This window comes from Anabrus simplex, chromosome 1 (genome assembly GCF_040414725.1).
Source record: "Anabrus simplex isolate iqAnaSimp1 chromosome 1, ASM4041472v1, whole genome shotgun sequence".
NCBI lineage: Eukaryota > Metazoa > Arthropoda > Insecta > Orthoptera > Tettigoniidae > Anabrus > Anabrus simplex.
The window spans coordinates 1,262,436,766-1,262,460,249 of record NC_090265.1 but is presented as its reverse complement, the minus strand read 5'-3'; the positions used below and the strand labels follow the sequence as shown (position 1 = coordinate 1,262,460,249).

The window sequence follows — 23,484 nt, the reverse complement described above, 5'->3', positions numbered from 1 at the left end:
CTGACGGGGGAGAGCCGGCGCGCATTGGTCAGACCCTGCTGTAGTTACTGTCATTGGCCACTATGTCGCTGGAGACCTCGAGAGGTGCAGAAACAAGAACCGTGAACAGAGTGCCTTCCATATCCAGAGGTTTCCATGAGCTTCTAGTGACCAATGTATGTCGAAGAGCCTCTCGGGTATATAACATGCGAGACTTGTCAGCAGCGAGTTAGTAGTTCAGTTTGGTCCAATGTGTTAGTTTGGTCAAATGGAGCTCAGTAGGTGAGTTGTGTGTGACTCAGTACTGCTATGGACATTTACACCCTGAAGTTAATGAGGCAGCCTATGGAGTGTCCTGTCTGTAGAACTGAGGGTCGTTCTGTGTGTCTTGCCGTGAGTTGAGTCTCTGGGGGCCAGCTGTTGTGAGGGAGCATTGTCTCTCCAGTGCAGTGTGGGAGAGATCACTGAGTATCAGCATGGGACATTGAACAAAGATCTACTGAAGTACATGCAGTGTACATTGTACCGAGTTGGGAGAATGATGTGCGGGCTGTGAACTGAGGTCTGTGAAAGAGTTGGTGAATGAACACAGCAACTGCGAGTGCGAACTGTGTAATTGTGAATTCTGTACTGTGCCATGTAAGTTGTATGTTCATGTGAAAGTAGTTTAGTAGCAGTCGATAAATTTATGGATGTTTAAGACTACCAGTTTTTGTATTCATTTATCTACCCTGTTTACACATAACAGTACATTGAATATGTTACTAATAATACCTGGATTTCTGTTTAGGTGAATAATCGTTTCATTATTATCTTTGCCCTCTTAAACAGGCATCTTTTGGGATTGACCAGTTGAGTGGATTTTAAACTCGTTGCAGTTGGCCATGTATGGGTAAACTCTGAAATACTTGATAAGCAACCCGCAAAGCTAGCAAACACCGTATAGTTTGGAATAAACCCGTAGATAGATGTGCAAATGGATGACTGCAGTGGTAGCAGCTGATTCTTGGACAAATACTGATTTTATATATATGTGTACTTTGGAGTACATTAAACAAATTATAAGTTACCTACAAGATTTTACTTGTAATTGAATTTCTTTTGCTTTTGTAGTTAATTCAAAGTTTGGATTTATTTCAGTTAAAACTGCGCCCATCCAGGGTCCAGGTACGACACACATAAAAATGTCCCAGTAGCTGGTGTTCTCTCGGGGTAATTCTCCGTTTAAAAAAGTTTAGATTAACGCGGATTCAGAAAAAAGACTCGGATCGGGCGTGACATGTATATCTCCAGATGAACGTCTCCATCCTATCGCATTTTTGAATCAGGCAATGACTGCAGGTCTTATAGTAGACCACATGAATAACTCAACTAAGTCAACATACCTCTAACATCTACAATTCACATAACCACTCATTTAAAAATAAATCAAAAGAAGAAATTTATTATGCTAATTAAATGTGAAAGAAAAGATAACGTAGAATATGCTGATATTCTTCCAGTTATATAACATCAATTATTATATACAGGTATCTCATTAAAGTCAGTGCTGGCTTTCAAAAGAAAAATAGTTTTAATATCTGACATGAGCTAACATCTTTTACATTTCATCTTGTATAAAAATCCTCCAATTATTCAATTACATTATTAAATTGAAAGAAAATTTTAGATTCGTGTTTCTATCATAACACTTAATTCGTTTCAAAAAAATATTTTTTAAATCTTACAATCTGAATCACTTTCTTATTGATCACTTGTATGTAGATCTTTATGTTGAATGATGTGCAAGGTTACTACCCCTATTGCCTTCCAAAATCTCGGCACCTATCATCCTAGTCTAACATATTTACGTATATGCAGTAGAAGTCCGCTATAGCGAGTACGGTATATAACGAGAACTCCGTTATAGCTACTACTTTTTTGTCCCTTCAAGATTCCTATATTAACCTGTGCATCGTCCTTCGGCTACAGCGAGAACCCTATCACTGACGCATCCGTTACTAAGCGCGGCGATTTTTTCCGTTACCGATATTTATGTACCCCAGCGATGATAGTGCATGCGATCGACTACCTTCGGTATCGTTTCCTCGCTGTGTCGCTAGCGATTTTTCTCGTCGACATTCGAAGGCGATGTCGGAGTCGATTAGTAATATCCGTCGACAGCTGTTCCGTAAAGAAAATTCGAAATGAAAGAGAACATATTTTCGTAATAAATGCGTAAATGTGTCCGATAACGGTTGTTAACTCGTTAAAAATTAAGGCTGACTAAACGGCCGCTTAATTTTGAGGTTAAATACTGCATTTAAGTAAGAATGGGATACACCTCGAGATATGGCAGTGCTTAATTGATTTCAGAGGTTAGTTTACATTTTGTCGCGTCTTGTTAAATTACGGAAAGGCTATTATGAAAATGTATAGCGAGAATGGTAGGCTATAATTTCTCTACTGGCGCTTGAAGTGTGTTTTAATCATACGTATAGTACGGTTAAGTTAGGATACGTGACTCGGTTTGAATAAGAAAACTGAAACGTTTGCATCTTCGGTGCGGTATAGTTTTGTCACTTTGTGCATTTGCGAGCTCTCTCGTTGACATTCAGAGGCGATGTTGGAGTTGATTAGTAATGCCCATCGACTGCTGTTCTCTAAAGAAAATTCGAAATGAAAGAGAATAACACGTTTTCGTAATAAATGCTTAAATAACGTGGCCGATAGCAGTTGTGAACTCGTGAAAAATAAAGACTGAAGTAAACGATATCTTAGTTTTAATGTTAGGGGCCTATATACGGAAATTAAGTAAGAATGTGATACACCTCAACATATGGCAGAGTACATCACTGATTTCGGAGGATATTTCATATCTTCTCGCGGCTATTTACATGTAAATTTTTCGCGAGGAGGTTATTTCTCTACATGCGTTTCAAATATGTTTCCATGATAGGCTGCATATACGGTAAGGTTAGGTGACGCTGTTTGAAGAAGAAAGCTGAGGTGTTTGCCACAGAAATCTCTGGAGTGATACCGTATTTCTCCGAATCCAAGACTTTTTTTTCTCAGAATCTCATGCGAAAACTCAAGGGTTGTTGCATTCGCGGCCTAACAGTAAGTTAATGGATACCACCAGGGGAGTGTGTTCCGGCTTCCCGCGCATTTGGTGGCAAACGAGTCAAGTCTAATGTGACGTCACTGGGAAGATACAGTAAGCTTTGAACTCGCCACTCGCTTTGAAGTCTTGGTTGTGTTGAGCTTGTGTGTGATAAATAGTGAGGTCTATGTTATAAAATCTAACTTGATTGTGAAAACACTTCGTTTCTCATTTAACAGGCGATTGGTTTCTTTAGTGTTCTAAGTATTTAAGTGAAATGAGTACAAATAGAACTAACTGTGCCGTTGCTCTGTGTAATAATATCGGTTACAGAACTCAGGACATACTTTACCATCGATTCCCAAAGAATGGGGCACTCCAAAATATATGGGTAGCTCGGTGTAAGCGAATGGACAAGATAATATTGCAAAAATATGTTCAGAACAATTTCTTCTGGATGATTATGAACGAAACTTGAAAAATGAACCACTGGGTCTCCCAGTACGGAGCATATTGAAATCGGACGCTGTTCCTTCCCAGATAATACCGAATTGGCATGGAAATAAAACAGGCTAGTGCAGTAATTCACATTAACTTTCCTTAATCTCGGCTTTTATTTTATGTATTTTAAATTTAAAATTACACTTCAGACTTGAAATGCTTGTTATTAACAGTAACATGCTCAGAAACCAACAATACCGGTACCTTTCTTTTCTGTTTAGGTTATGACGGAGCGAGAACACCACAGTGACACGAGATCAGTTAGGAAAAGGGCCGTAACGGGATAAGACACCTTATCTCCGACGAAACTGACACTAGACCAGTCAACCAACACAGAACCCGCTCCTCATCCAGATATATAAATGAAAGACTAGGAAATTTCGGAGCTAAGGAAAAAAATTCCATGATGTTGAAATCACTGACAGATGGAACTACTGTGACACACACTAATAGATCTCCTAAGGCATCAGAAAAGTTACCTTTCAATCGTACACCATATACCAGAGGTTCACCTGAACGTTACTGGACGTCCTCGTCAGAATGGCTGCACAGCTGTTTTCACGTCGCACTGCCCAAGCAATTAAATATATTTTACACAAACATAATGAGGGGAATATTATTGAATTGATAAATGATGTGTTCGATGTTTTGAACTCAAGGGTCCCTAACGACGAAAAAGCTCCCCTTAGAAGTGTGGCCTCAAACATCGAAGTCAAGAAAACACTTTAAAAAGATTTTTTTGACATTTGCTCGAATATGCTGCTGGGGAAAAGAAGCAGTCTTTTTCCGTTCCAGAAATTGTTTTTAAGATCCACAAACTCCCTTATTGGACTCTATAGAGATGGGAAAGGCATTGGGGCAAAGTACATTTTTACTTCCAGCCCGAATCAAGACTGTCTGGAAAATTATTTTTCTAGACTTCGGGGTCTCGGTATATTTTATAACAATCCCACTCCTTTCGAAGTGAAGAACAGAATGCGCCTCTTAATACTAACGGGGAACGCGAACGATATGCCTCTATCTCGTGGAGCCTCTGTTGCTGAGGACAGAAGTCAACTTTTTCTGACACCCTGCCACCTGACGAAGGAACGGAAGAATTTCAGAATTTCCTTTCCAGCGAAATTTGCATCGAAGTGACTGACAACCAGTCCGATGTTTTGAGTTTTGATGGAAGTGATGAAAACTTGATACTGACCTGAGCTGTTATAACGATTCCCAACGAAGATGTAACAGACGATGCTTTAAAATACTTGACAGGTTACGTCGCATACAACTGTAAAAGCATTGGCAGTTCGTTGGGAACAAAAACGGATATATGTCGTCATGATCCGAAACTATCCCTTGAACAAGACTGTTATTTCTAAAGGTGGATTTACTTCTCTTTCCCCTGAGTGGTTGGCTACGACAATGGAGTTTGAAGTTATTTTTGCCTCCTGCCACGGACACTGTATTTCAAGGTGCTACAAAGTAATGGAAACTTTAACATCGACTATACACTCGAAATTTTCCAAAGTCTATAGGAAAATCATTGTCTTATATGTAGGGACAAGGACTTTCATTCGTAACAGACATTTGAACAAAAAGTCCAAATGGGAAGCAATGAAGAAGAATGCAGTAAAGAACCTACTCTGGGTTGTATCTCCTTAACAGCCATAGATTGCAGTTCCTGTTTTAACATAAAACATTAAGCTTTAGCCGATGACAATGTTGCTAACTTCACCTTTTGAAGGATATTTAAAATATACCGTGGCAAAAACAGCCCACTGAGCGCCGTAGCATGCTAAGACGTGGTAGCCTGCAGATAGTGGAAGGATAGCCTTGCGAAATCCACACCCGTCTTGTCTGATAAAGAAGAAAAATGTTAAGACAATTTTAAGAACTACTAATTCATTTTAATATGATTATTAACAAAAAAAACATGTCTAAGACTTACGAGGCTGGGACATTCATTATGCACTATAATTTGCCCTACGATATTTTTTTCTCTTATTCATTAAACATTATCATGATTTAAATATATGTTCCAAGTCATAAAAGAAAAACGTTCCAATTTGAAAGCGCAAAAGAAACGATAAATATCACTTTGCATTCAACATTTAATGCAAGAGAATATAACAGACCGTAGATTTGTTCTTCCCTAAGGCTCTATAAGATGGGTATGCTTAGCCGCCATTTTGGTTCATACATGCACAATGGGCCATGTGATCAAACTCTAGTTTCTCCTACGAGCGCTCGCTTCGTCACATCGAACGTATTGCTTTAATCACCACTTGAGGGACAGAATAGTGCTATATTTGTGTGGACATTTATTACATAATGGTGGGTTATTCTGCACTTAATTGCAGTAATGTCTCTACTGCGGGATACAGGTAGTCTAGATTCCCTTCTGGTCTGCATTATGCCTCCACTGCCTCTGCTACACCTTCTACTTCAACTGCTAACTTAAACCTGCATCCAGCTCCCACTGACATTACTACACCCGTTAATTCAGTCTCATTGATCATTCAATATTCAGTTTTGCCCCCAAAGTCCGGCAACAGGAGTTCAACATCCAAACACCACAGCTACAATATTTGTCAAAACTAACTTTATATGACAGAAATAATTTGTTTAACGTTAGTGGCATTACAGCAAATGCATTATTGGCCTATATGCAGACAGAACTATGAGCTTTCCGACTCAAGCTGTGAAACGTTCGTATTTTTTTTATTTGGCTGGTCTAAAGAAACCGAATTGTGAAGTTATGAAATTTATTTTCAAATATGAGGTCTTCTATAGGGACTATAAGCATTATATAATGCAAAATGGTGCAAATCTTGTAAAGGAGATAATTTTGAATGATAAATGTACCAGCTATAATTTAAAAGAAAAATTGTTAGACATTTATTCAAAATTCGATCCCATGCTGTTGTGGACTTTAACAAGAATGTACGGAATGGAATATTATTGCTTGTAAATACTGTAATAAAACGTCATTTATTGGAAGGGGAGCCAGAGAATGAAATAACTTACCAAGGGAGATGTTCAATAAATTTCCAATTTCTTTGCAATCATTTGAGAAAAAGTTAGGAAAACAAGAGATAGGGAATCTGCCACCTGGGCGACTGCCCTAAATGCAGATCAATAGTGATTGATTGATTGATTGATTCCTAGTTACTTGGGTGTGTTCGTCTTCGTACATCACATTTCAGAATATTTTTCTTATTATTTCGGCAACATTGAAAATAGCGCTGAATCAATTTCACGCAAGTATGAAATACCGTCCGAGATCATATGGTATCAAAATCTTATATCACAATTTATATATCTTCGACACTGACCGATTACCACGTCAGATTCCCCGATTTAAGAATGACAGTAGCCTATATCAATACCACGGTGTCCCTCATTTCATTTGACGGTACCGCGGCGCATAGCTTACGAACAACTTATTCTACTTATCAATAATATAATAACAATAAAGACCGGTTTATTAGTAATCTATTTCTTCTAATATTTCTCCAGTGAGAGTTCATACCTAGTTTATTTAAAAGCAAATGAATGTTGAGTAACCGTTTGAGTAATACTGAGAATGAGTATTTTTACAATATGTTAGTTTAGTATTACTTTCTAGAGAGGAGAACAGTAAAAGAGGGATATACAAGGCTGGGGCGGTCAACTGCCTTACCAACGCAGTGCATGAATGAACCATAATGGCGGGCGAGCATACCTAGTCTTTAGAGAGCCCTATTCTTCCCGTTGACGTCACAAGCCGCTGACCAAAGTTCCTTGGGATACCACTGGCAACTACCGCGGTAACCACTGCTGCTTCTTTTCACACGCGCACAGAACTCGTTGACAATAAACGACCGCCTCTTTACTACACATCGCTAGCCGCGACAATCGGTTGTGCAGTGCCTCTGTGTTTCTCAAACCTGCAGAATGGCATCGAAGTATGCGACCCTTCGAATTATTAGAAAAGCCATGGCTACTCAGTGGCAGTCATAACGCGTCTATTGTACTTGACGCTTAGTAAAATTAAGGTTCATAGACAGCAGGAATATTTTTGTGATGGATAGTCGTATTGTAAAGATACGTGGAAAAGGTATTGCCGGCAAATTTTCAACGGGTTCTAGTTTATATTATGATGCCAATTTCAAGTTAATGTTTATTAAACACGCGGAAATGTAGAATAATTGTGCAGCCGCAAGAAAATACGACATTGGCCTAACTAAAGCCAATATTTGGCGTTAGCGTGAAGACAGAGCTAAAAAAATGCGTACTGTACAAAAAATGCATTCAGTGGTCCGCAACAAGGACGCTTTAAAGAAGTCGAAGATGAAATTGTGAGGTATGTGCACGAAAAACGCAAGGGCGGAATGGCCATACCGTGGCGCAATAAACTACTTCGTTGACTTTCAACGTTCGCGATTAGGCCTATGCATAGCTAGCCGGTGAATTTGGCCGAACCCGACAAGCGAGACGTGCGTGTAGCGGCAGCCGGTTATATCTGACGCTACGTAAAAGTAACAGTTTTATAGACAGCAAGAATAATTACCTGATGGATCGTTGCATTGTAGAGACACATGGAATAGGTATTGCCGGAAAATTTTCAACGAGTTCTCTTCGGTATTATGATGCCAATGTTAAGTTAATAGTCCTTAAACCCGCGGAAATAAAGAATAATTGTGCTGCCGCAAAAAAAAAAAAAAAAAAAAAAAAAACGGGGTGACGAAAGTCAATGTTCGGCGTCTAAAAATGCGTAGGCCTACTGTACAACAAGGCATTCATATGATTTTACAAACTTTTTTTGAGACTGATTTAAATTTTTTGAAGGAAAAAGTGGGGTTCATCCTGGATTCGGAGAAATACGGTACTATATTTTTTTCAGAATGAAATTAAACATACACTTTCAGGTAGTATCGGATTACGAAAAATAAACAAGTAAACCGTAGTGTGGATATCATCTGCGGAAACGCAAGTTTTGAACAAACTGATTGCCGTTTCATACCGATTTTAAAGTGCATGAAGGGTTTTCCGACTTTTATACAAAAATCTGATATAACGACAATCCGTTATAGCGAGTAAATTTGTCTATGTTATGAATTCTCGCTATGACGGACTTCTACTGTAAATAAATCATGAATCATCTCTCGAAATATAAAATAACCTACCTCAATTTCTAACTACAGTAGTTCTTAATTAACTCTAATCGTTTCCTCATGACATGCATTTGATCTTTCACGAAACTTATATTCTAATGACAAGTTGATTTAAGTGATTCCTCTAACTTTCAATCATGATATCTCGATATTCTACATGTTATTCAATAAGGCTACACACTCAGTTCATCTTCCGTTACATGCATTACCACAGTATGTCATTTGCTAAAAGTATTTCCCTACAACAGCTGTATTTGACATTGCGGAAACCATTTATTCTCATCTACACATATGGGTATGTCGTGCATACCTTGTATTATGTTAATCCTTCAATGAATTTCTTTCAGTGTTCTTGCATCACGAATTTGATCCAAATTTGAATATTTAAACATTTAGCCTCCATATTTATGTCTTACTGCAACATATCTTCCTATTGCATTACTTCATTTAAATCCATTCTTGACTCTATATCACTCAAGCAATTCAATTAAACTAACAACGTAACCATTTTTCTTATACCATAACCTCTTCATAAATAAATACATCTATTAAGAAGTATAAAATTCTGTTGCATTTATATTAGCTTATTTGGATCATCTTTCTTAACAATGCTTAACCTCTATTACTTCGTAATTCCATTTGATGGCATAATTCGACAAGGAATATCTCGTATCAATCATAACTCCTCTCTATTTCATCCAATAATGATGCTGACTTTGCATGAATGGCTTCACAAAATCCATTAATGAAATCTATGCGTGCAAATACTCATTTCCAGCTGTGTGTGTAATCTACATTCCTTCTTGCAAATGATCGCATTCTAATTTGCTATCCTAATCCACTTGACATATGTATAACCACTTCTTTTGAGATATCGATCTTGTCATAACTTAGTATGGTATCATTCACTGAGTCACTTAACTTCTTAAATATTTCACACTTATTGTAAGTTATATTAGATAATTATGTCTAGCTTAATTAAGAACTAATATCTAGCAAACTTAGCTTGTCATTCAACAATCACGTCATCCTCTGCAGCTCTCCGCATCACATCATTGGTCCTCAACTGGTTGCGGTCTGTGGAACGGCTGGAATTTCTCCTTTCATCAGGTCTGGTCTTTTGGCCGGTCCATATTCATCTCCAGATCAATCCACCTCGTAATTAGCAAGTCATCTGCTTCTTCATTCTTGAGCTGATGATAAAATCCAAGAAATCCAACAAGTAATCGTCCATTTATACTAATTTATACTAATCTCTTCTCAATATCCTTGTCTTATCAATTCGGACAGTCAAATATTTTATACTGCGTTCAGTATCTCCGATATTATTTCTCAATTCTTCTTCTCAGAAAATGATTTCTGTATATTTTTCTTCTTTAAACTCTGTTTGTGATTAGCTTTGACGTATAGTTTCACTTGGAATCGGTCCAACTGGTGAACGTATTTGAAATAAATTTTCGTATTTTACGCTGGGACTACACTCTTCAATGGAAATTCCAAGTTCCCATGGAGGGAATTTGATATTTTTCCACCAATAGAGCATAACAAAAATCTGATCAAAAATTAGATGTTGGCTTTTCCGGCGTTTGCTCTGTTAACCAGCGTTTCGTCTTAGGTCTGACACTAGACTCGTCAGATTGTGCCTCTTAAATAGGCTTCTGATAAGTTCACCTGTGTACACCCAGCGTCAGTGGGTAGGGTCTGACAAATCCCACTCTGACGAGTCTAGTGTCAGACCTAAGACGAAACGCTGGTTAATAGAGCAAACGCCGGAAAAGCCAACATCTAACTTTTTATCAGATTACACTCTTCAATGTCAAATAACAAGTATTAGGCTGTATTTTTCCTTTTACTTAAGGTAATATCTTCGTAATTCCAACTATCGTGGCAATTATTCTCCTCTTCCCTTGCAGCAGAACTAATCTACATCATGTCTGTATCTGTCAATTTCATAAGTGTGATAATAACATATTATATTTTACTTCTTTTTCGAAACAATTCATTTGATACTGTTCTGTTCTCTCCTCACAGCCTTTTCAAATGGTATGTTCTAACTTGGTCATGGCCTCTTATAAACTTCCAACTTAATATTATTTTCCATACAACTCCGGCCTGTGTGGTCCATACCTCTACTTGACACCATTTTGAAACACGTCAGAAAATGTAACTAGCACAAAACTATTTTCAGCTGCATCAACAGATGTTAGTCAAATAGGATCTGTATTTTGTTTTGGAATTTGATAGTGCAGTCATGAAACAGTTACTTACACGAATGAGTAGATGGCACACTTATCTAAATCCCATTAGCATTGTGGACTATAAAAGGCTAAGGACATTCTTTGCTTTAGAAGCAAAGAAGAACTGTTCTCGTTAATCATGAAATTTGCATTTAGGCACTGATATTCTTGGGCTTTGAATGTGCCATTATGACTATCCAACTGCAAATGTGCCCTTGCCTACCACTGACTTATTTAGATATACAACAATTTATAAATATCATTGTAGAATACCATATTGGCGTTGACTCAACTTACGTTTGATGTACAATATGAAATAGTGACGGATGAATGAACTCGTTACTACTGTGGTGAATACCACTTTTAGGTCACTGTAAAAAGGTTACCCTATAAAAAATACTGTGTTTATATCTTCATACAATGTTTTATTCTTATCTCTTATAATTTTATCTGTGCTATATTTCTGATATATTTTTTCCTTGCAGGTTATACCATGATCCTTGGTTATTTTGGAATAACAGCTGGTGCTATATTCCTCTACTTCTTGAACTACAAGAAAGTCAAACAGGAAGACATAGAAATGAGAAGTTCAAAACTTGCTCTTTATCCATTGCTTCTTGCTGAACGTGACAGAGAGTATGTTAATTTATTATTCACTAGTTCAGTTACATTTTTTAGTGAGTATGAAAGAAAGATAACAATATCATCCTTTTTCGAAACATATATCTGATAAAATTTTCCTCAGAAATATTGTGCTGTTTTTATTATGGTTTATTGTGGAAGGGTAGTTAAGAGTGAGTTAATCTGCAGATGTATTGTGATGACAAGGAGCTCCTCTATAGAAAGACACTGCTATTACCATTAATCCATTCGCCTCACGGCTAACTGTGGTCGCGCGCGGTGTTTTGGCGCATGAATCTAATGGCGAGCTGAGCTCACAATGACTCAGTGCCTCGCTTATCATCGTATATTACATTTCTTTTGAAATATAATTTCTAAGAATACACACTGTAGGGAACTAGAGGCATGTACTATTAGTAAACAATGCTGTCTGTATTTCTATGCGACACTGGAATTGTTGAATAACAGTTTATTTTCATCAATATTCATAATGCTGTAGAACCAGTTTTGTGGTAATGTCGACGAGAGATGGAAATCACTTGTAGACATTGTTTTAGATGGTGAATATGGCAGTATTACATTTTGGAAAATAAATTGGAGTTCAAGGATAGTGATAACAACAGTAAGAGTTACTGAAGAGAGCAGAATATTGAAGAATGTGAGAGTGAAAGTGCTGTGCCAGGTTGTTCCAAACGCGCACGGCTGGTGACACAAAAGAATCGTTGTGATTGAAAATTGGAGATGACAATAATCCTGATATATATCCATTTCGTGAATAGAGTGGTGTTTCAGAAATACAAAAAATGTATAGCCTGTCCACCATCCAAAATTGCAATGTTTTTAGAGTACGCGGATCTGCTCTTTTTGAAATTATTTCAAACGAAACAATTGTACCACAACCAGCAGTCACTCAAGGAATGAAGAATGGATATGTCATAACCTTTATTGGCATGAATGCAAAATGTCAGTGAATTATCTACATTCATTTTTATTTTTTGCATGTTTTTGTGTGAAGGGTACGCTCAAACTAAGGGCGGGCAAATTAAATCTGATTCCACAGTCAACAATGTGACTTGAATGGGTTAACACTAAAATCAGGCTTCTCCAAACAATCAGCTTTCTTGTTCCCTCATGTGGGGCTGGGATATGGACCATTACGAAAGCCGGCTGCTACCACTTTGTTACTGCGGAAATATGATGCTATTGGTGGCTGCTTCAAATACCCTGGACAATGCATAGCACCAGAGAATCAATATTGCAAAAGCTTGCATCAAAACGAGATAGCCAACAGTTTGGCCCTATAGCCAGGAAAGTAGAGAAGTTGGAGAAACTTCTTGTAGAGGGAAAAGTTGATGGTCGTCCAAGAGGACAAGCACCAGCTCAACAGGTGGACCACTTACAGCGCACATTCTTTAGTCTGACAGTATGTGTTAGTTAGTGTGTAGACAAATACTAAATTATTTTTAATTATATAATCGCACCATACTTCTATCTAATGGTAATAATACATGTGTAATAATTATTGTTCCTTTGTTGGAAGTTTTATTGAATAGTATTGAATCAAAATCTTAAAAAGCTATTATTATGGCACTTAAGTTGGTAAACTGTCAACGTTTAATTCTCTGTCAAAATTTTGCAGATGTTTTTCAGTATTGAGGTATTCTTCTCTCTCCCCGCCCCCGCATTATCACACATACCGGGCATCTGATTGGACAGAACATGCATTAATTTAATCTTGCTCAAGACAGAGATCCTGTTATGACTTTTCACATGATGCCACTATACTCTTTCAGAGGGTTAGTCAGAGAGAGAAAGTGAGTAAGTTCCAGCCTACTATACTGTATAGTGAGAATTCATAATGGCGAAAAATTATGTCCGATTTTTTTTAAATCGGGAAAACCCCATATATATTAAAATCGGTGTGAAATGGCAATTGGTTTGTTCAAAACTCGCGATTTTGTGGATGATATCCACACTCTGGCTTGCTCGTTTGTTATTTTTCGAAATCCGATATAACGTGAAAGTGTGCATTTCCTTTCATTTTGAAAAAATTATAGCATCACTCCGGAGGCCTCTGTGGCAAATGTTCCAGTTTTCATCTTCATACATCGTCACCTAACCTAACGTATATCTATAACATGTATTTGTACTTGGAACTAGTTTCGACGCTGTGTTTGCGTCATCATCAGCCAAAATGGGAAACAGGCAAGCATGTAGGCATTTATGTTACACAAGGCGTTACATTAAACAATACACATCTTACAAGGAGATAAAAACAGGGACGAATATAGGAAACAAATGAATCGTTGAGAAAACAAAAGTTATACAAATTAAAAATAACCTTAACCACACATCTTGCAGTGCGAAAGTGTTCTTCTTGAATGATTCCTGAATGTAAAACACACGCGCACACATTTCTGAGGAGCCAGCAGGCAGGACAAAGTAAAGTGAAACCTTGAGAGTTCTTCTGAGAAGAGTTCATCATTTTTCTATGTTCCGACTAACTAATGAAGTCTCCCTTGAGTTCCTGATAAACATATACAACAGGAAATTCTCCTTCACTCTCCATGCCTGGAAGGCATCCTGGAAGGCCTTTTCCGGAATGTCTTTTAGAGCCGATGTAACATGCGCCTGGATTCTTTCAACGGTCCACCTTTTCAATACAAAACGCACGCGCACACACTTCTAAAGAGCCAGCAGGCAGGAAAAAGTAAGGTGAAACCTTGAGAGTTCTTCTGAGAAGAGTTCATCATTCTTTCTATGATCTGACTAACTAATGAAGTCTCCCTTGAGTTCCTGATAAACATACACAATAGGAAAATTAAACAATACACATCTTACAAGGAGATAAAAAACAGGGAAAGTTATACATATTAAAAATAACCTTAACCACATATCTTGTAGTGCGAAAATATTCGTCTTGAATGATTCCTGAATACAAAACACACGCGCATACATTTCTGAAGAGCCAGGAGGCAGGAAAAAGTAAAGTGAAACCTTAAGAGTTCTTCTGAGAAGAGTTCATCATTTTTTCTATGTTCCGACTAACTAATGAAGTCTCCCTTGAGTTCCTGATAAACATACACAACAGGAAATTCTTCTTCACTCTCAACAATAGCTATAAAGATCAACGGTAAATTTCATTTTAAATATTGTGTAGAGACGTGAAAGCATGATCTTGAATATAATATAACTCCTTCATTTAACCCAATTTTTTACACAAGGTGTTATATTAAACAATCCACATCTTACGAGGAGATAAAAACAGGGACGAATGTAGAAACAAATGCATTTTTGAGAAAGCAAAAATTATACATATTAAAAATAAGCTTAACCACACAACTTGCAGTGCGAATTTGCCTTGAATGAATCCTGAATACAAGATGCACGCACACACTTTCTAAAGAGCCAGCAGGCAGGAAAAGGTAAGGTGAAACCTTAAGAGTTCTTCTGAGAAGAGTTCATCATTCTTTCTATGTTCCAACTAACTAAAGAAGCCTCCCTTGAGTTCCTGATAAACATACACAACAGGAAATTCTCTTTAACTCTCAACAATAGCTATAAAAGAGCAACGGTAAATTGTATTTTAAATACTGTGCAGAGATGTGGAAGCATGATCTTGAACATGATATAACTTCTTCATTTAACCACCTTTGAAAGTTTCTCTCTATATTACATAGCTTCATTAACAACCATTCTGTAGCTGCACAAATTAATCTTGTAATCTTCATAGGTCCGGTATTCAGCTTGACAAGAATATAAAATAGGTATTAAGGAATACATTGTTGAGAGTTTGGAGGTTGACTGTGCCAGTATTGGTGGTGTATTGTTGCAGCGTTATGTGTAGGGTGGGGGCAGGTTTCTATGATGATTATTGCGGGACATAAGGCGGTAAAGCTATGGCACGAGATGAAGAGGAACAGAGCGTGTTGGATAGTTTAGGTCTGGGCAGCGGCCGTTGTTGGATTAGGAGGGGAGAGGGGAGGGGCGGTAGGGGAGGAGGGGTGGAAGGGGGGGAAGTATGGAGGGTGATGTGGTGAAAGTGTGTGGCGTGACAAAGTATTATGCATGATTTGAAAGACAGATCTGTTTTTCGGGATATTCATGTTTTTGAAAATTTCAATGAGAAAGTCGAATAGGATCTTTGGTTTCTCTGAGATATCATTTAAGTTTAGGTTGGGATTGAAATATTGGTCTAAATGAATATAGAGGTTTTCAGTGACGTCTAGGAAAGAACCTTTGTTTAGAATATCTAATACTTCAAGATCTTGATTTATTTCAGTAAAGTTGTGCTTAAATTCTTTTATATGTAGGCCGACCGCGGAAAAACGGTTGTGTTTTATGGCATTGACATGTTCTGCATATCTGATTTTAAAGCTGCGTCCTGTTTGCCCTAGGTAAGAACTTTTGCAGTCTTGGCAAGAAAACCTATATACACCTGATTTAGAAAAAGGACTACTTTTATTTATTGATGAAGAGTTGTGTAGGATCTCTGTGCTTCTATTGTTAGTACGAAAGGCTATTTTAACGTTGTGTTTTTTAAAAACGTTAGTGACGTTGTAAATTTCTTTATTGAAGGTAAATGTGGAAAGCGTGGCAGTGCTAGTATTGTCTTTTATTAGGGTGGTTTTTGGGCGGTGTCTGAATTTATTGATTATTCTTTCAATAAAGGATTCATTATATCCATTGAATTTTGCTATAGAGCGAATGGTGTTCAATTCTTTATTTAAGTTTTTTCTTGACATTGGAATTTTGAATGCTCGGTCTACTAAGCTATTATATGTAGCCGCTTTGTGTGTTTGGGGGTGTAGTGAGTCATTTCTTATAGTAGTGGCCGTTTGAGTGGGCTTTCTATAGATACTATATGTGAACGAAGAGGGGTGCCTGTTGATTGTTAGGTCTAGGAAGTTGATGGAGTTGTTTGTCTCTGATTCTAAGGTAAATTTAATGTCATGATCAATATTATTAAGGTTTTTGAGGGTGGAAGGCGCGTCTATGGAGCGTTCATCTAGGATTATAAATGTGTCATCGACGTACCTAGCCCAAAATTGGATATTAGCAAATTTGATGTTATTGTCGATGGCGGTGTGCTCTAGGAAATCAAGGTAGATCTCTGCTAAAATTCCTGAGGCTGGTGAACCCATAGCCAAACCATCTTGTTTGTAAATGATCTTATCGAATGTGAAGTAGTTATTGTTAATTAGTAATCTTAATATGGTCATAAAGTCTTGAACTTCTAGTTTACTTAGTTGATTGTTAGCAAGTAAGTTCTTTTCGATGATCGGGAATAGTGAGTTGGTGTTTATACTGGGATACATGTTGACTATATCAAAGGAGTGCATTGAATGATATGGTTGAAGCTTGAAACTGTTTAGTTTGTTCACTAATTCTACAGTGTTCCTGATGGATTTATTTGATGAGAATTTATAATGTTTATTAAGAAATTGTTGGATAAATTGAGATAATTTATACAAGGGGCTTGGTCTGTAGTTTATTATGGGTCGAATAGGGACACCGGTTTTGTGGATTTTGGGTAGTGCTTTAGCTGTTGGTAGGCCTGGGTTCATAGTAATTAACTTTTGTTTTTCTTGTTCAGTGAGGAGAAAAGATGTGCTCTTTAGAATTTGTTTCAGTTGCCTTTGAATTGATTGTGTTGGGTCCTTCTTAACTATTGAAAAGGATTCATTATCTAAGAAAGTTTTGGTTTTTTGAATGTAATCTGTTTTATCCATAATGACTGTTGTGTTGCTTTTGTCGGCCTTGGTAATGATGAGGTGGTTGTCTTTGACTTTCTTTTTAAGATTGAGAATTTGTTTTCTTTCAGTAAGGGAGTCTTTGTTGATTTTGGTGATAGGGGTCGCAGTACGGTTTTTTGAGAAAAAACTTTTGTTTAATTGTTTTTTTACGTCCATTCTGAGTTCGTCTTGTAGTTCATATGGCATTTTGCTGATAGCAACTTCTGATTCAACTACGAGTTTGGAGGCTGTAAGGGCCGAGTTGAAACAAGGCCAGTTGTGCTTTGGACCTTTCGAAAGAATTCTTATATCGTCCTCATTTAAGTTGGTGGTGGAGAGATTAATTACTGGAGGGTGGAATTGTTGTAGATTGTCATTAACGAGGTTAGGTTTGCTGTTAGGTTTTGGAGGGGAGTTGCTGTGTTTTTCCTTATTTTTAAGTGCTACAAGTTTTTTCTCTAGTGTTATCTGTTTTTTGGACAAAATATTGAACAACTTGATTTGGACTTCATCTTGAAAAAGATTCCACTGAGCATTTGAAAGTAAGGTGGCTGCCTCTAAGTGAGTTTCATATAAGCGATGATTTAAAAACGACTTTTTCTTATAGAGAAATTTTAGTTCATTTTCTAACCAAAGTTTGTTTGTCCTAACCTGAACATCTTGTTGATAGGGAGGAACAAAACGTTGTTTCGTGACGCTTTTTAAAAAATTAGGGGTTAAATTCTGTGTAATGCATTGTTTGATAAATGCTATATCCTTGCCTATTTTCCCAATTTTGATTTTTAAGCCCAAGTAATGATAGGCTAACGACTTTGCCTGGTTGGCTGCTTCATTTAAACCTAAGAATTTCATTTTTTGTCCGTATTGAACTGAGAAGGATGATAGGAAAAACTTAAAACGGTCCACCTTTTCAATACAAAAAGTTATATTTTATTTATAACATGTATTTGTACTTGGAACTAGTTTCGACGCTGTGTTTGCGTCATCATCAGCCAAAATGGGAAACAGGCAAGCATGTAGGCATTTATGTTACACAAGGCGTTACATTAAACAATACACATCTTACAAGGAGATAAAAACAGGGACGAATATAGGAAACAAATGAATCGTTGAGAAAACAAAAGTTATACAAATTAAAAATAACCTTAACCACACATCTTGCAGTGCGAAAGTGTTCTTCTTGAATGATTCCTGAATGTAAAACACACGCGCACACATTTCTGAGGAGCCAGCAGGCAGGACAAAGTAAAGTGAAACCTTAAGAGTTCTTCTGAGAAGAGTTCATCATTTTTCTATGTTCCGACTAACTAATGAAGTCTCCCTTGAGTTCCTGATAAACATATACAACAGGAAATTCTCCTTCACTCTCCATGCCTGGAAGGCATCCTGGAAGGCCTTTTCCGGAATGTCTTTTAGAGCCGATGTAACATGCGCCTGGATTCTTTCAACGGTCCACCTTTTCAATACAAAACGCACGCGCACACACTTCTAAAGAGCCAGCAGGCAGGAAAAAGTAAGGTGAAACCTTGAGAGTTCTTCTGAGAAGAGTTCATCATTCTTTCTATGATCTCACTAACTAATGAAGTCTCCCTTGAGTTCCTGATAAACATACACAACAGGAAAATTAAACAATACACATCTTACAAGGAGATAAAAAACAGGGAAAGTTATACATATTAAAAATAACCTTAACCACATATCTTGTAGTGCGAAAATATTCGTCTTGAATGATTCCTGAATACAAAACACACGCGCATACATTTCTGAAGAGCCAGGAGGCAAAAAAAGTAAAGTGAAACCTTAAGAGTTCTTCTGAGAAGAGTTCATCATTTTTTCTATGTTCCGACTAACTAATGAAGTCTCCCTTGAGTTCCTGATAAACATACACAACAGGAAATTCTTCTTCACTCTCAACAATAGCTATAAAGATCAACGGTAAATTTCATTTTAAATATTGTGTAGAGACGTGAAAGCATGATCTTGAATATAATATAACTCCTTCATTTAACCCAATTTTTTACACAAGGTGTTATATTAAACAATCCACATCTTACGAGGAGATAAAAACAGGGACGAATGTAGAAACAAATGCATTTTTGAGAAAGCAAAAATTATACATATTAAAAATAAGCTTAACCACACAACTTGCAGTGCGAATTTGCCTTGAATGAATCCTGAATACAAGATGCACGCACACACTTTCTAAAGAGCCAGCAGGCAGGAAAAGGTAAGGTGAAACCTTAAGAGTTCTTCTGAGAAGAGTTCATCATTCTTTCTATGTTCCAACTAACTAAAGAAGCCTCCCTTGAGTTCCTGATAAACATACACAACAGGAAATTCTCTTTAACTCTCAACAATAGCTATAAAAGAGCAACGGTAAATTGTATTTTAAATTTCTATTGTATTTGTATTTCTCCTCACTGAACAAGAAAAACAAAAGTTAATTACTATGAACCCAGGCCTACCAACAGCTAAAGCACTACCCAAAATCCACAAAACCGGTGTCCCTATTCGACCCATAATAAACTACAGACCAAGCCCCTTGTATAAATTATCTCAATTTATCCAACAATTTCTTAATAAACATTATAAATTCTCATCAAATAAATCCAACAGGAACACTGTAGAATTAGTGAACAAACTAAACAGTTTCAAGCTTCAACCATATCATTCAATGCACTCCTTTGATATAGTCAACATGTATCCCAGTATAAACACCAACTCACTATTCCCGATCATCGAAAAGAACTTACTTGCTAACTATCAACTAAGTAAACTAGAAGTTCAAGACTTTATGACCATATTAAGATTACTAATTAACAATAACTACTTCACATTCGATAAGATCATTTACAAACAAGATGGTTTGGCTATGGGTTCACCAGCCTCAGGAATTTTAGCAGAGATCTACCTTGATTTCCTAGAGCACACCGCCATCGACAATAACATCAAATTTGCTAATATCCAATTTTGGGCTAGGTACGTCGATGACACATTTATAATCGTAGATGAACGCTCCATAGACGCGCCTTCCACCCTCAAAAACCTTAATAATATTGATCATGACATTAAATTTACCTTAGAATCAGAGACAAACAACTCCATCAACTTCCTAGACCTAACAATCAACAGGCACCCCTCTTCGTTCACATATAGTATCTATAGAAAGCCCACTCAAACGGCCACTACTATAAGAAATGACTCACTACACCCCCAAACACACAAAGCGGCTACATATAATAGCTTAGTAGACCGAGCATTCAAAATTCCAATGTCAAGAAAAAACTTAAATAAAGAATTGAACACCATTCGCTCTATAGCAAAATTCAATGGATATAATGAATCCTTTATTGAAAGAATAATCAATAAATTCAGACACCGCCCAAAAACCACCCTAATAAAAGACAATACTAGCACTGCCACGCTTTCCACATTTACCTTCAATAAAGAAATTTACAACGTCACTAACGTTTTTAAAAAACACAACGTTAAAATAGCCTTTCGTACTAACAATAGAAGCACAGAGATCCTACACAACTCTTCATCAATAAATAAAAGTAGTCCTTTTTCTAAATCAGGTGTATATAGGTTTTCTTGCCAAGACTACAAAAGTTCTTACCTAGGGCAAACAGGACGCAGCTTTAAAATCAGATATGCAGAACATGTCAATGCCATAAAACACAACCGTTTTTCCGCGGTCGGCCTACATATAAAAGAATTTAAGCACAACTTTACTGAAATAAATCAAGATCTTGAAGTATTAGATATTCTAAACAAAGGTTCTTTCCTAGACGTCACTGAAAACCTCTATATTCATTTAGACCAATATTTCAATCCCAACCTAAACTTAAATGATATCTCAGAGAAACCAAAGATCCTATTCGACTTTCTCATTGAAATTTTCAAAAACATGAATATCCCGAAAAACAGATCTGTCTTTCAAATCATGCATAATACTTTGTCACGCCACACACTTTCACCACATCACCCTCCATACTTCCCCCCCTTCCACCCCTCCTCCCCTACCGCCCCTCCCCTCTCCCCTCCTAATCCAACAACGGCCGCTGCCCAGACCTAAACTATCCAACACGCTCTGTTCCTCTTCATCTCGTGCCATAGCTTTACCGCCTTATGTCCCGCAATAATCATCATAGAAACCTGCCCCCACCCTACACATAACGCTGCAACAATACACCACCAATACTGGCACAGTCAACCTCCAAACTCTCAACAATGTATTCCTTAATACCTATTTTATATTCTTGTCAAGCTGAATACCGGACCTATGAAGATTACAAGATTAATTTGTGCAGCTACAGAATGGTTGTTAATGAAGCTATGTAATATAGAGAGAAACTTTCAAAGGTGGTTAAATGAAGAAGTTATATCATGTACAAGATCATGCTTCCACATCTCTGCACAGTATTTAAAATACAATTTACCGTTGCTCTTTTATAGCTATTGTTGAGAGTTAAAGAGAATTTCCTGTTGTGTATGTTTATCAGGAACTCAAGGGAGGCTTCTTTAGTTAGTTGGAACATAGAAAGAATGATGAACTCTTCTCAGAAGAACTCTTAAGGTTTCACCTTACCTTTTCCTGCCTGCTGGCTCTTTAGAAAGTGTGTGCGTGCATCTTGTATTCAGGATTCATTCAAGGCAAATTCGCACTGCAAGTTGTGTGGTTAAGCTTATTTTTAATATGTATAATTTTTGCTTTCTCAAAAATGCATTTGTTTCTACATTCGTCCCTGTTTTTATCTCCTCGTAAGATGTGGATTGTTTAATATAACACCTTGTGTAAAAAATTGGGTTAAATGAAGGAGTTATATTATATTCAAGATCATGCTTTCACGTCTCTACACAATATTTAAAATGAAATTTACCGTTGATCTTTATAGCTATTGTTGAGAGTGAAGAAGAATTTCCTGTTGTGTATGTTTATCAGGAACTCAAGGGAGACTTCATTAGTTAGTCGGAACATAGAAAAAATGATGAACTCTTCTCAGAAGAACTCTTAAGGTTTCACTTTACTTTTTCCTGCCTCCTGGCTCTTCAGAAATGTATGCGCGTGTGTTTTGTATTCAGGAATCATTCAAGACGAATATTTTCGCACTACAAGATATGTGGTTAAGGTTATTTTTAATATGTATAACTTTCCCTGTTTTTTATCTCCTTGTAAGATGTGTATTGTTTAATTTTCCTGTTGTGTATGTTTATCAGGAACTCAAGGGAGACTTCATTAGTTAGTCAGATCATAGAAAGAATGATGAACTCTTCTCAGAAGAACTCTCAAGGTTTCACCTTACTTTTTCCTGCCTGCTGGCTCTTTAGAAGTGTGTGCGCGTGCGTTTTGTATTGAAAAGGTGGACCGTTGAAAGAATCCAGGCGCATGTTACATCGGCTCTAAAAGACATTCCGGAAAAGGCCTTCCAGGATGCCTTCCAGGCATGGAGAGTGAAGGAGAATTTCCTGTTGTATATGTTTATCAGGAACTCAAGGGAGACTTCATTAGTTAGTCGGAACATAGAAAAATGATGAACTCTTCTCAGAAGAACTCTTAAGGTTTCACTTTACTTTGTCCTGCCTGCTGGCTCCTCAGAAATGTGTGCGCGTGTGTTTTACATTCAGGAATCATTCAAGAAGAACACTTTCGCACTGCAAGATGTGTGGTTAAGGTTATTTTCAATTTGTATAACTTTTGTTTTCTCAACGATTCATTTGTTTCCTATATTCGTCCCTGTTTTTATCTCCTTGTAAGATGTGTATTGTTTAATGTAACGCCTTGTGTAACATAAATGCCTACATGCTTGCCTGTTTCCCATTTTGGCTGATGATGACGCAAACACAGCGTCGAAACTAGTTCCAAGTACAAATACATGTTATAAATAAAATATAACTTTTTGTATTGAAAAGGTGGACCGTTTTAAGTTTTTCCTATCATCCTTCTCAGTTCAATACGGACAAAAAAATGAAATTCTTAGGTTTAAATGAAGCAGCCAACCAGGCAAAGTCGTTAGCCTATCATTACTTGGGCTTAAAAATCAAAATTGGGAAAATAGGCAAGGATATAGCATTTATCAAACAATGCATTACACAGAATTTAACCCCTAATTTTTTAAAAAGCGTCACGAAACAACGTTTTGTTCCTCCCTATCAACAAGATGTTCAGGTTAGGACAAACAAACTTT

At 37.1% G+C, this 23,484-nt stretch overlaps 1 protein-coding gene across 1 annotated transcript in view; it reads left to right on the top strand.

The window, feature by feature from the left end:
* ND-B16.6 (NADH dehydrogenase (ubiquinone) B16.6 subunit) overlaps window positions 1-23,484 on the top strand; it is a 68,652-nt gene that overhangs the window by 30,305 nt on the left and 14,863 nt on the right. The window contains exon 2 of the mRNA XM_067137670.2: window positions 11,426-11,576. Coding sequence (XP_066993771.1) covers window positions 11,426-11,576 — 151 coding nt within the window. The remainder of the gene's footprint in view (window positions 1-11,425; window positions 11,577-23,484) is intronic.